The sequence below is a fragment of the Bos mutus genome, chromosome 1 (assembly GCF_027580195.1).
Source record: "Bos mutus isolate GX-2022 chromosome 1, NWIPB_WYAK_1.1, whole genome shotgun sequence".
NCBI classification, from domain to species: Eukaryota; Metazoa; Chordata; class Mammalia; order Artiodactyla; family Bovidae; genus Bos; species Bos mutus.
The window spans coordinates 71,068,273-71,081,050 of NC_091617.1; the positions used below are offsets into that span (position 1 = coordinate 71,068,273).

General features: G+C 54.1%; 1 protein-coding gene across 2 annotated transcripts in view; it reads right to left on the reverse strand.

The window, feature by feature from the left end:
* Positions 1 to 459: 459 nt before the first annotated feature.
* The window catches only part of BDH1 (3-hydroxybutyrate dehydrogenase 1), a 36,245-nt gene continuing 23,926 nt past the window's right edge, over positions 460 to 12,778 (reverse strand). For both annotated transcript variants that reach the window (XM_070371334.1, XM_005897835.3), the window contains exons 5-7: positions 10,098 to 10,239; positions 2,860 to 3,012; positions 460 to 1,494 (exon numbers count right to left, since the gene is read on the reverse strand). In XM_070371334.1, coding sequence (XP_070227435.1) covers positions 1,022 to 1,494; positions 2,860 to 3,012; positions 10,098 to 10,239 — 768 coding nt within the window. In that variant the 3' untranslated portion in view covers positions 460 to 1,021. The remainder of the gene's footprint in view (positions 1,495 to 2,859; positions 3,013 to 10,097; positions 10,240 to 12,778) is intronic.

Consider the following 12,778-nt stretch of genomic DNA (forward strand, 5'->3'; position numbering starts at 1 on the left):
CCTATCTGTCACAGCTCCTGCCAAAGATGCCCCATCAACATGCATCCCGCCCTGGGCAGAACCAAGCAGATCCAAACTAGAAACAAACCACCTCTTAGCCATTGAGCACCTCCACACGTTTGTCCTAAAACAGGTTGGAGAAATCTCAAATGTAAATCTCCAGAATGTTGCCACCCCTTTCACTCAGCTCTGAATCGCTGGCTGCAGGCTGCACATAGCAACACCAAGGACATGCAGAGAGGTGCACGGTGGGCACGTGGTGTGCACGGGTCAGGCAAGGAGGGTGCAGAGCTCATCCCGGATCTTCCAGTGACTGGCCCCAGAGCCACCCCGGAATATAAAACGTGAAGAGCCGCCCCGGAACATAAAACGTGAAGAGCCGCCCCGGAACATAAAACGTGAAGAGCTGCCCCGGAACATAAAATGTGAAGAGCCACCCGGAACATAAACCGTGAAACGTTTCTACAGCAGTGGCAGGAACACACACCTTGGACCTTTGTATTTTATAGAAATCAATATAAGCAAAATTGACTTATAAGCAATAAAAGGCAATTCACATATCCTCTTTGGGCCAAAAATGCTTCATGTACAAAAGAAAACCCATCCTTTTAACTTATGAGGCTGGTTTAAGGCTCAAATGAGATATATTTTTTCAATTGGTGTTTGGCTTTAAAATATAAAGGATTTGTATTCTATTTTATAATAAATCTGTTGTTAACATAAAGATATCTACCTAAAATCTTTGTATAAAATCAACTCCAGAAAGACAGATGCACCATGTTTGCCCTGAGGTTTGGGGGCCCTGCCCACTACTCTGCACCCCAACTGAGAAGGCCTGAGCCATTCACTGGGTATGCAAATTGGGCTGGGCTACCTGCTCTAGTTAATGCTCAGACTGGTGGTGGGTCCTCCTGGGATGGGCCTAATCCACCAGTGAGACATCAAGAAGTGATGGCTCAAGCCTCTCCCCGGCCCTCCCTCCACACCCAGGGCTCCCCAGCAGAGGCCAGGGCGAAACTTGTCAGTGAATATAGATCCTGTCGGAGATGGCTCCGGGGAAGTGGGTCATGATCTGCATCCGCAGCCACCAGTAGTAGTCCATGGGATGGTAGCGAGTGTAGGGAGTGGCGGCAGTCAGGGCGTGTGTCACAGCCTTGATGACAGGAGAGGTGTCCGTGGAGCCGCTGGTGCAGTAGCTCTCCATCCTGGCGACCTTCTCATCGAAGTACTTCCTGCCGTAGTCCTGGCGCACCACCTCAGGCAGCTCCTCCCACATCTTGTTGGCGATGGCCTGGATGCGCTCAGTACCGCCGTAGAGGCTGGTGGCGGCGATGAAGTTGCCGGGTTCCACCACGCTGACCTTCACTCCCAGCGGGTGCATCTCGTAGCGCAGGCAGTCAGAGAAAGCCTCCACCCCGAACTTGGTGATGCAGTACGGGGAGCGGGCCACGTTGGCCATGCGGCCCATCATGCTGCTGATGTTAACAACGCGGCCTGTGGAGGAAGACAGCAAACACCTGCTCACGGGGCCCTGCCTGCAGGGGGCCTGGGCCTGGCGTGTTTCAGGAGGCCTGATTACAACCCGGCCTCTTGGCCTGAGACCTCTTTTGCAGCCTGCGTGGCTGGGGCTCAGCCTTCTGAACCACCCAGGGTCAGGCGGGTTTCTCATTTATAGTGGAGGCCAGCTCAGGTCAGCATCAGCATCAGCATCCTTGGTATTTCCTGTGTAGCCAGGTGGGTCCAAGCAGGATAGGGAAGGAGAAAAGAGAAGTAGGTTTGCAGAACAGGAGGGCACAACATAAAGGGCAACCGCTCTGTCTTGCCTGCCACGTTCTCCTATTGCCAGTAACTCCAAACTGTTATTACCTGGCCTGGCTCTGTTGCCAAGCAGGCAGAGGCAGGGTTCCAAACGTGCCTTCAGGTCTCAGACAATAACCTGAGCGGAGCTTCAGGCACTAGGGGAGAGGGGACCTAGAGAAGCTCTCCCACAGGCCCAGCCTTGGGGCGCTAGGAGTGGCCACAGCCTCTGCCTGCCCTGGAGCAGTAGGTGGAGAAGGAGCCCATCCAGCCTTCCCCAGAAGGCCAGGCAGACCACAGAGCCCCTTGCCCTGGGTATGCCCCTAGTAAGTCAAGGCACGGCCCCACCAGGGCACTATGGGGAGACACCTTCCAGAAACCTCCAACTTGGAAGTCGCTGAAACGTTGGCGTTTTCTTAAAAAACCGCACAGCTGCTCTCTGGGTCCCTCCTGTCACTGCTGGGTCACTGGGACGGAGGGCATGGATCTTCCCCTTTTTGCCATACTGTTTGCTACTGTAGGGAGAAAATGTGAGTCCAGGACTTCTTAGGTGGCTTGCTTACATGTGGCTACCTAACATGGTTTGGGCATTTTGTCTGTTTTGCCAATTTCTAATCTTGATTATTATTATTTTCAACTACTACCACAATTGTCTCATTTTTAAACTATGGCATAGTAACCCATAGGCTGGATCTACAAACATTTACTTAAGCACACCTCCGTCAGTACATGATGTATACACAAAGCTCTGTGCACAAGGGTGGTTATTTGTCTAGATTAAGTTCTCAGACTAGGATTACTGCTATAATCTTTTAGCCTTTGGTGTAGAATGCTGACCTCTTACCTGCTCTACTGTCTGAAAACCACACATCCCTTTCCACCCCCTGCCCAGGGCACCCCCACTGGCCACCATCCACAGGCCCTGTGTCACCCCTGGGGTTTATGGGCTCAGCCAGTGATGGTGGTGGGTACTGGGTGCTCTGAGACCTGTTACCATTCTGAGTGAAGATGGAAAGGCAGAGCAGGTCTAGGGGACAGGAGGAAGGTCCCCTTCCACCTTACCTTTTGCCCTCCGGATGAGGGGGAGGAAGGCTTTCGTCACCCGAACGGTGCCCCAGAGGTTCACTTCCGCCACCTCCTTGTAGGTCTCCATGCTAGTGAACTCCACGTCTCCAAACGTCGAGATGCCCGCATTGTTAACCAGGCCCCACAAGCCTGCACCGGAGGGGACAGAACTGGGTCACCACAGGGCTCAGCCTCAGGCATCACCCGACAGCCTGCAGCCCATCCTCCTAGGCACTTTCATTCCTTTTCCCCACAACTTGGTAGCTTCTTGTCCAAGGCTTTCAAGACATGTTCTAGAGTCACCCAGGAATAACCAGAGATGGCGAGGTCTAAAGTGCCGGCTGTGACCTCCCTTCAGTCTACAGTTTCCAGTTCTCATCTCGCTTCTCCCTGCAGCACTCTGATCCATCACAACCCAGCCCTGCTGACCCCAGCCCGGAGTGCCCCCTCACCTTACTCACTTCTACCCTCCAGTCTCATCCTGTACCCTGCACCTGTTTATTCATTCCTGCCTCTGAGCCTTTGCTTATCTTCTCCCTCTTCCCGGAAACCAGGGGAACCTCGGGAGTCCTCCAGGCCAAGTCCTCTCTGGAGAACCAGAGAGGGGACATAGCATCCAAGGTCACACAGCAAGTCAGAGGCTCAGCCAAGCCTTGAAGTCAGGTCAGGCCCCAGTCCGACTCCACTCTGAGGTGCTAACAACTCCTCCATCCTTTGCTCTCCGCTCTGAACCACGCACTATGGGCTAGATGTCATGTGGTCAGCTACCAATATGCCATCAGTCATCAATATGAACACTGAACACACCTGGTCTTTGCAGGGAGCAAAGACCCCTCAGGCTTGTGTGATCCCACTGGCCTTAGTACATGGTCAGAGCAAACTCTCCAAGTGTACTTGGGTTGTTTCCTGCAAGACCAACTTGAAGGATCATCTGAGTCCACTTAGTCTAATAATTACTCTCATAGGTAGGGAGACAGAGGACCTGAGAGGCAAGCCTGGCTTCAGTGGGACCAGTGAGGCCGGGGCAGAGCTGAACTGGGATGAGACAATGAGGGCCAAGAGACAGCGAGGGGACAAGACAGACAGCAAGGGGACAAGACAGACAGCGAGGGGACCAGACAGACAACGAGAGGATGAGACAGCGAGGGGTGAAGACAGTGAGGGGCGAGACAGCAAAGGGCGAGACAGTTAGGGGCAAGACAGACAGCGAGGGGCAGCCTTGTGCAGCGGGGCCCCCTCTGAGTTCTGTTTTTTCAGGTACAAGGACTGGACACGCTGGAACCTCAGGACAGCCAGGCCCTGCCCCTTCTTTGTGGAAACCCTCAGGGTTTAGTCTCCCGTGGCCATGAAAGTGCTTCTTCCCAAGATGTAGCCTCGAGCAGAGCTGCCTCCTGGGGGCTGTCCCTTCCTGTGGGAATTTAGGCCTGCTTCACCCCAGTTAATCACGGAAGTGAGTTTGTGTAAATGACAGAGTAATTGGTCTCTAACTGCTTTCCTTCCGTGTTACCCAAATTAAAGCTTTGGCAACTGACCTCTTGTGCTTTCTCCTTCAATTATGGAGAATTAAGAGCATTTATTAGAGAAAGGAAATTGCCGGTTAACAAAGTGCTCATGACGCTCTCACCTCCACTCGCCATGGCGACCAAGCCAAAGCCACCCCCTCAGCTCTCCTGAGTGACCTCACAGTGACGCAGCCACTCCCCTCCACCCCCGACCCCCTGCAGACCTTCCCCTGGGAGTCACTGCCCCGCTCCTCTTCCCAGGAGGAGCAGGAGGCCTCTCACCAGTTGTCAAGGCAGACACTTCACCCTCCACTACATTCCACATCATGAGCCATCCACCCTTCTTTTTATGCAACTTTCACTCCTCTCCCGTCCATGCTTCCCTCCCTTCAACAGTGTACACGTTAGATGCTCAATAAGTGTTTGTCAGGTGAATGAATGAATGTAAATATCAACACCATGTTTCATATCCCGAAGAACTTTCTCTTAATCGTGCTGCTCCCTCACACCACTGTCTGCTCTCCTTCCCTCCATGGCCAGGCTTCTGAGAACACAAGCTACACTCTCCAGTTCCCCATTTTCCTGCCAGTCTGGGTCCCAGCCCCACACTGCTCCAGGGTGTCCAGGGCATCCCCTTGCTAGGGATATCTCTCCCACCCTCATTCCCTGCCATCTCCTCTGGCCTCAGCCTGCCCCCGGTGTGAGCACTACTGATACCCACACACCTCCTTCATCTCCCCTGACCCCCTTCTTCCACCTGTTCTCCAGGATCCTGTCCTAGAGCAACTGTCATGCAGTGACACACGATGCTTAGGCAGCCTCATCTTCTTCCAGCTGCTTTGTGTTTTATTCCTATGGACAGTATACATGACATAAAATACATACCACCCTTTTATCCACCTAAAAATTAATTACATCTGCCTCTGATATGAAAAAAGGTTAACTGCCCTTGACCTGTAGAAGCACAGTGCTCCTGGATTTCAGCTCCGATGATGCGATAAGTAACAAGTCTGTGCACCCAGGAGAGCCCTGGAGTCCTTGGTCAACATTCTGAATAGACTCATAACCTTCCTGCTGGTCTGGGTGACAGCTGCTTTCCTGTAACTGCCCCATCGCCACCTCTGAGTAACTTCCCATGCACCCCTCCTCCTGATGGTCATTTTCATCCGAAGGTCCCACAGGTCCCCAACTCACCCTAACTAACCACCAAGTGCTCAAGCCTGCTTTGCTAGTAGTTTCCCTTCGCTAAGTTTCCCTGTCATCTTTGACTCCTCCAGCCCCGTCATTTCCCCCGCATCTAATGAGTCATGAGTGCTTTAATATTACCAAGAAGGAGCAAAAGGATGGCTGCTGGGCCCTGAACTAAGCATGTTGTATCCACTCATTCACCTGATCCTTAAAACCAATTGATAGATACTAAGTTGTCCCATGTCCAGATGAAGCAACTGAGGCTCAGAGAGGTTAAGCAGCTTGTTCAACATCACCCAGCTAGTCAGTGGATAGGATGGCGTAGAACCCAGGTCTGCATGAGGACATAGCTCTCGCCCTTAATCCCGTGCTGCTGTTGGCTTCCTCTGCTGGGTCACTAGAATCACTGCCTTCTTTCCAGTGTCCACAGCATTAGTTTGGGTCCCTGTTGTTGGAGAAGCTCTCCCAGGTCTCCCTGTCAGTCACTGTCCTCCCCCATCCTGATCTGAACTGCTCCACCAGGCTCTCCTTCTCAGTCAGCCACTTCCTGCTCCTCTGCTTCCCTTTGGAGTGGGATATGCGAGCCTCCTTTCCCACACTTGTCATCCACTCCCCGCCAAGGACTCTGCCCTCTCTGAGCCTGGACAGTCTGCCACTCCTCTGATATTATGGCCCCTCCTGCCTCCACGGTGTCCTAACTCTGCTCAGCCGTTCTGACCCTCAGCCTGAGAGCAGCTTCTGCTAAAGTGCTCCCGCTGTGGTTGGATTGAGCTGTGAGCCTCACAGATGGGCACCCTGAGGCCCACATGGTTGAAGGTACAAACCCAAGCTCACACCACTAGTAAGAGGCTAAGCCCAGAGCAACTGCAGCCTTCTCACTTCCAGACTGAGTACACCCCAGATGTAGGGACCTCCCTGTCCATGGCATAATCCTCATAGGTCTTGCCGTGAAGCCACTGACTTCCATTTTGCCCAACTACAAACTTCCTCTGCCAGCTCTCACCCTTTCACATGCTCAGCACACTACCAAACACAGTAAGCACTCAATAAATTTTTACTGAATGCAAGGTAAGAGGTGGTTTCAAGATCAGGCCATGCCCACAGCCTGCAGGTTGGTCCACTTGCTTGGCCTTTCCCTATGGTGGTGGAGGAAGGGCTGGTCACAGGCTCTGGATGGCCGGTCCCTCAGGTCCCTGTGGGGGAGCAAAGGGGCTGGTGGCAGAAGGCTCACCAGCTCTAACCTGACAATCCCCTTCATCTTACCACCACCACTGGCTCTCCTGGCTTCAGCAGCAACTGTTCCACAGAGCCAGGGTGAAGGGTGTCAAACTCGCCATCAAAATGTGATGACTCTCCATCAAAATGTGCCTTCCATGCTGGGGGAATTGGGGGTGGTGGCGGGGGGTGGGTAGAATGGACCGTCTCCTGGAAGGTTCCTGCTGAGGTGGATGGGTGTGTGTGTGTGTGCTAAGTCACTTCAGTTGTGTCCGACTCTTTGAGACCCATGGACTGTAGCCCGCCAGGCTCCTCTGTCCATGGGATTTTCTAGGCAAGAATACTGGAGTGCGTTGCCATTTCCTTTTCCAGGGGATCTTCCCAACCCAGGGATCGAACCCATGTCTTTTATGTTGGCAGGCGGGTTCTTGACCACTAGCGCCATCTGGGAAGTCAAGGTGGGTCGGTGGAGTGAGTCAAAAGTGGCCACAGACTTAGGGAAGGCATCTGGTCTGCAAGCTCAGGGAGGGCGCCATCTGGTGGTCAAAGACAGTATTGCCTGAGAAGGAGGGGGCGGAATTTGCACTGTGTAACAGTCGGACACGACTGAGCGACTTCACGTTCACTTTTCACTTTCATGCATTGGAGAAGGAAATGGCAACCCACTCCAGTATTCTTGCCTGGAGAATCCCAGGGACGGGGGAGCCTGGTGGGCTACCGTCTATGGGGTCGCACAGAGTGGGACACGACTGAAGTGACTTAGCAGCAGCAGCAGCAACCCAGAAAAACGCTTCTTCCCTGGTGGCTCTGTGGTAAAGAATTTGCCTGTCAATGCAGAAGACGAGGGTTTAAGCCCTTGTCAGAAAGATCCAGGGGTCAGAAACATCCCCTGGAGAAAGAAATGGCAATCCACTCCAGCATTCTTGCTTGGGAAATCCCACGGACAGAGGAACCTGGTGGGCTAGAGTTGCGGGGTGTAGCCCAGGAGGGGGTCGCAAAAGAGTCCGACACAGCTCAGTGACTTAATAATAAACAACAACAGCCCAGTAAAAGACGTCCATGAGGGGTTGGCGGTCGGGGGAGAGGGGGCCGAAGGAAGGGAAAAGGGGAGAGACCTGGGCAGCCACATATATGACAGATTTATTTTCTTTTTCAGATCTAAAAAATCTTCAAATCTTTTTTTCCAAAAAATGCAGTACTGGTTAATTAAGGTGATGGTGAGCGGTTTAACAGCCCTTGCAGGAATGCGTCATGTGGAAAAAGGAACAGGGAACGGTTTCTGCACCAGGGTTGGTGCTGGGATTTGAGCCCAATCCAAGGGCAAGGGGGAGCCCGGGGTCCTCCCCAACTTGCCCAGTTAGGCTAACTGGGCAGACTAGTATTGGGATAGAGTTGACTACGTCTTGGTGGCTGAGGACAAGGACCAGGGTCCTGAGCAGCCCCCAACCCCAGTGTAGCCCTGTTCTGTGCTCAGTTCTACCCTGACCCTTCCTTTCCATGGCCGTTTTATCACCACAAACCCACAGGCTGTGATGAAGTCGGTTTATGGTGCTGACTGCAGCTGTTTTCCAGCCTAATCATTTATGAAGGCAACCCAGAGAAGGCGGGCAGGAGGAGGATTTACCACCGGGGAGGAGGCAAGGCAGGCTGTACCTTCCAAGCTGGTAATCATCCCAGTGGGACCCATCCTGCCTTTGCTTAATGGGGCAGGAGTCCTGGCTCTGCCTGTTCATTACTAAACAGATGTTCAGCGCGTTCTGGAACTCAAGGGCCTCTCCTCAGAGAGCAGAGGGGCCTGGGACTGGCCTGCTGTGGGGGTGGGGGTGGCCCTGGGCTGACAAGGTGATGTATCAGTGATAGCTTCTCTGAGAGCCTCACAGCATGGGAGCCCCTGGGGTCACTGCTGGGGGATGACAGCATTTCCACCTGACTGATAAACGCTCAGCAGTGCAACCAGCACTGGCCCGGGTCACCCACCCACTTGCCTGCTCCCTACCACCGACTGAAGTAATGGCTCAGAGAGCTGCCCCACCCTACTCTGCAGGATGGCAGAGGGCTGAATAAGGCACCCCCTTTTCACCTGGGCTGACAGGAAGCTCGAAGGTAAATGTCCTGGAAGAAGTGACAGAACCAGAATGCAGCACCGTCCCACTGCAAGAGCCATGTCCCCTCCCCTCTGCTATACGACAGAGCCTCTCCCACCAAGGTCCTCTGTGGCCTGGACCGGGAGGGCACTTGAGTTCTTACAATACAGAATTTTCTGCAGCATGTGACCCTGTTGGCGATGGGCCCCCAACTTTCTGTTCCCTTAGCTTCTGGGGCACTACCAAACCTCTCTGAGAGATGTCTTTCTCTTCTGTGGCCCCAAATTGCTTCTGTTCTCCAGCAGTTCCTCCTTGCATCTCCTCCACTCCTAGTCTCACTTCCAACCATGCACACCTGATTTGCAGCCCACAGACTTCCGGGGAAGGGGGTGTGTGCATAGGCATGTCAGCATCTACCATCCCTCGGCTGCTCCTCCAGTGCGGGGCAGCAGCTGTCCAGGATACAGACCTCTCGCCTCTACCTCATCTCGACACACAAAGTCCAGCCGGCTCTGTCTCCGCAATACTCCTTAAATCTGGTGCCTCCTCTTTTCCAACACCCAGTGTACTAATTCAGGAGGCTCACACTCACGCTCTCCCCCACCACAATCCCCAGACTACAAGTCTGAGCAGGTCATTCCTCACAGCAAAGCCCCTTCAGTGGCTCCCCTCGCCCTCAAGAGAGCAGCCACACTCCTTCACGTGGGCCCCAAGCATGACCTCCCTGCCTGATCTCATGTGCTGCCAACACAACCGCCAGCCTGACCCTGATTGGCTGCCCTTCAGCACAGCCTGTGTGCTCCCCATCACTGTTCACGCTCTCCCTCCCACTTGGAATGCCCGTCCTGTCCTGCACTCTGCCAATCTGCCCTGGCTGACCCTCCCCCAGCCCACCCCAAGACCAACACCTCTGTCCCATGTTGCACTCCGAGAGGGGATATGGAGATTATCTGGGTCAACTCCCCAGTGAACTGTGAGGTCCCTGGGGCAGGGGCTGTGTCTTGGCCATCTCTGTGTCCCCAGCATCAGCCCAGCTCCCAGAGCTTGCACTCAGTGAGGACTGGCTGGGTTGGTCTGTATGGCCTCAGTGCAGTGTGAAATTTAACCTATTTCCTCCACTCTGCAGCAGGATGAAGAGCCCAACAAGAGAAAAGTTGTCTTTTGGCAGGATGTTAGCATATGGAAGGGGGTGTTTGGGGAGGGTCCCCTCAGAACAGCCACCCCCACTGCCCCAAGGCGCCCTTACCTTTCTCAGGGTCCTCCAGGCTTGAGCGGATGACCTCCGCTGCTTTATCCACCTCTTCGCTTTTGCAGACGTTGAGCTGGACAGTTCTTAAGCGATCACTCTTCATGCTGTCCAGCTCTTTGACCCCATCACTCCCTTTGTCCTGGGGAGAAGAGAGGAGCTGCCGCACCCGCCTCCTTCCCACCCAGCCTGCGGGATGAGGACCAGGGCCAAGGCAGGGAACTGCCCCCGGTCCCAACCAAAGCCTGGGGCTTGTGCACAGCGTATTAACAGCCGCAGAGGGTGGTCTTTGGGGCCCCACCTGGACCTGCTCCACCAGTAAATGGTTCTAGTCAACCCCTGAGCACAGTGGCACATCAAATGCCAAACTAAGTGCCTCAGACACAAGCCCCCAAAGCCCCCCGGCAGGATGCTGTCTCCCAGCAGAGGTCGCAAACCCAGTACGGACCGGGGCCAGGCATGTGGAGATCAGACAGTGGTGACAGTAGGGCTCAGGAACGGAGCACATGCCCTCTCACCCCGCCAGCTGTTGTCCATGTGGGTATGCAATCCCAGGGCTGCCAGACGCTTAGATTTTTAAGCTAGTAACTAGGATCTCCTAATGTTCCAAGTGTTAGAAAAATTACCCTTAAAAAAAAAAAGCCACTGCATGCCAAAGCACACCCACAGCTGCATGTGACCAGCAGGTTGCCAGTCAGTCACCTCTGCTCTAAGCCAAGAGCCAGTCACACCAGCTTGACCAGAGCCAGGCTGCAACTGCAGTTGGGTCACGAACCAGGCTCTGTGCGCTCAGGTGCATCCCTTAAGAGGGGCCCAGTTTTTCCAGACACCGCTATTTCCAAGGGCATCGCCACCTGCACTGACCTTCTCAGGTTAATGGCATGAGGAACTCGCTTTAAAAAAAACCTTCCTAATGACAAAGCACTATGCAAATTCAAGTATTATTAAACAAGAGAAAAGTGTCACTTGCTCAGCACTCATGTCTTGGGCCTCTATCATGTTCAAGCACTGTGCTAATAACAGACGTGAAAATAAATAACAGCCTCTGTCCTCAAAGAGTCACATTTTAAGGAAGGAGGCAGATGTGTGAGCAGACAAGACTGGGCAACTATGCTGCGTGAAAGCTTGTGGGAGGCAGGAGGCTGCACAGAAAGTGGGGCGGGCAGGGAAGGGCCTCCAAAAGCAGTGCCAGCCGAGGACATGAACCAGAGGGGGGCCCGGGGACCAGGCACTTCCTGAAGAGGACGACTCTGGTCCTACCACAAGCCACTGAAGGCACAGCAGAGGTAGAGGAAGTGGTGGGACGTGAGGCTGGAGCGTCAGGCAAGGGCCTGTTTGCGGGCAGCGGTGAGCAGATGCAGGATCTGAATAAAGCAGACATCACCTACTGTTTACTGTGCTTCACGCTGTGCTGTCTGAAATGCACTATCTCCTTAGTCCTCCCATCCGTGGGCCTTTCTCAGTGGCCCACGGAACAGTGATGAATCTTAGGAGAGGACAGGAGTAACCGCCAGAAGACGAAGGGACGGAGAGATGCCTCCCTGTTCCATGGACCACTGAGAAAAGTCACTCAGCCGAGGGCTGGCCTGGGCTCCATCTGGTACTGAACAAACATGCCCGGCAAGGCCAGAGCAGGGAGCGTGAGGATGGCTGTGGTGCAAAGTTCTCTACAAGATGGGCTGAGTGCCATCAGTGGTTTGAAACGGGAGGCCCCTAACCCCAGGCCTGAAGAACCCACATCATGAATGTCAGAGGGACCGAGGAGAGAAGGGGGAGGCTCTCTATCACGTTGGCCCACCAGGGCTGGAGAGGACTGGAGAGGATAATCTCTCTGGAGAGGACTTGGGAGAACAGGATGGCAGGGGGGCCCACTTGTCCTGTGCAGCCCGGAAAACAGAATCAGGGCAGGGAAGTCAAATTCAGCTCAAGACGAGGAGTGACTCTCACAGTCTGGAGATGGCATGGGCTGCCCTGGAGGTGTTCAGACAATGAGGGTGGATGTGGGGTCTGTCTGGATGGAATGGGAGAACACGGTACAGAGAAAACTCAGGCATCAGGCAGGACATCAGGCTGACCCCCCTCTAATATCTCTTTCACCCCTAAACTGTCAACTTACCCAGGGAGCCTCCCCAGAGGCCCTGGAAGACTCAGAGGCATGGCTCCCTGAGCCTCTGCCCTGCCTGGCACCAGGAACATCAGATACATCAGAGTCACCACTGCACATAGCAGCAAGGGTGAGGCCTGGTTTGCCCAAGACTTGGCCCTGCGAACCCCTGGATGTGCCGATCTTCCTAATCGGCATGGTGCTCCAGCTCTGGGGAACAGACAGGGGTGAGCGCCTACTGCCGTCCCCCCGGAGTCCACCAGAGAAGAACTGCCCAGACGCTGTCTTCAAGTCCAGAGGCTGGAGGGGCTGCCCACAGACACCTTTCTTTCCCACAGACGGCAGACGGGCATCAGGAAAACACCTATCTTGTTTTAATTCAGTCTTTGTATCAGGGCTCCTCAAAAGCCCCTGAGGATAGAGTCTGCATGACCCAAGTCTCCGAGGGCCGCTGATGTCTGCTCCAATAGAACGATTCCAGCTGAGATGACCAGGCGCTGAGTGCTCTTCCTCCTCTGACCTCTGTTAACCCTGCCACCATCATGCAACAAACAACTCTAGAACCCCACTCCAGACC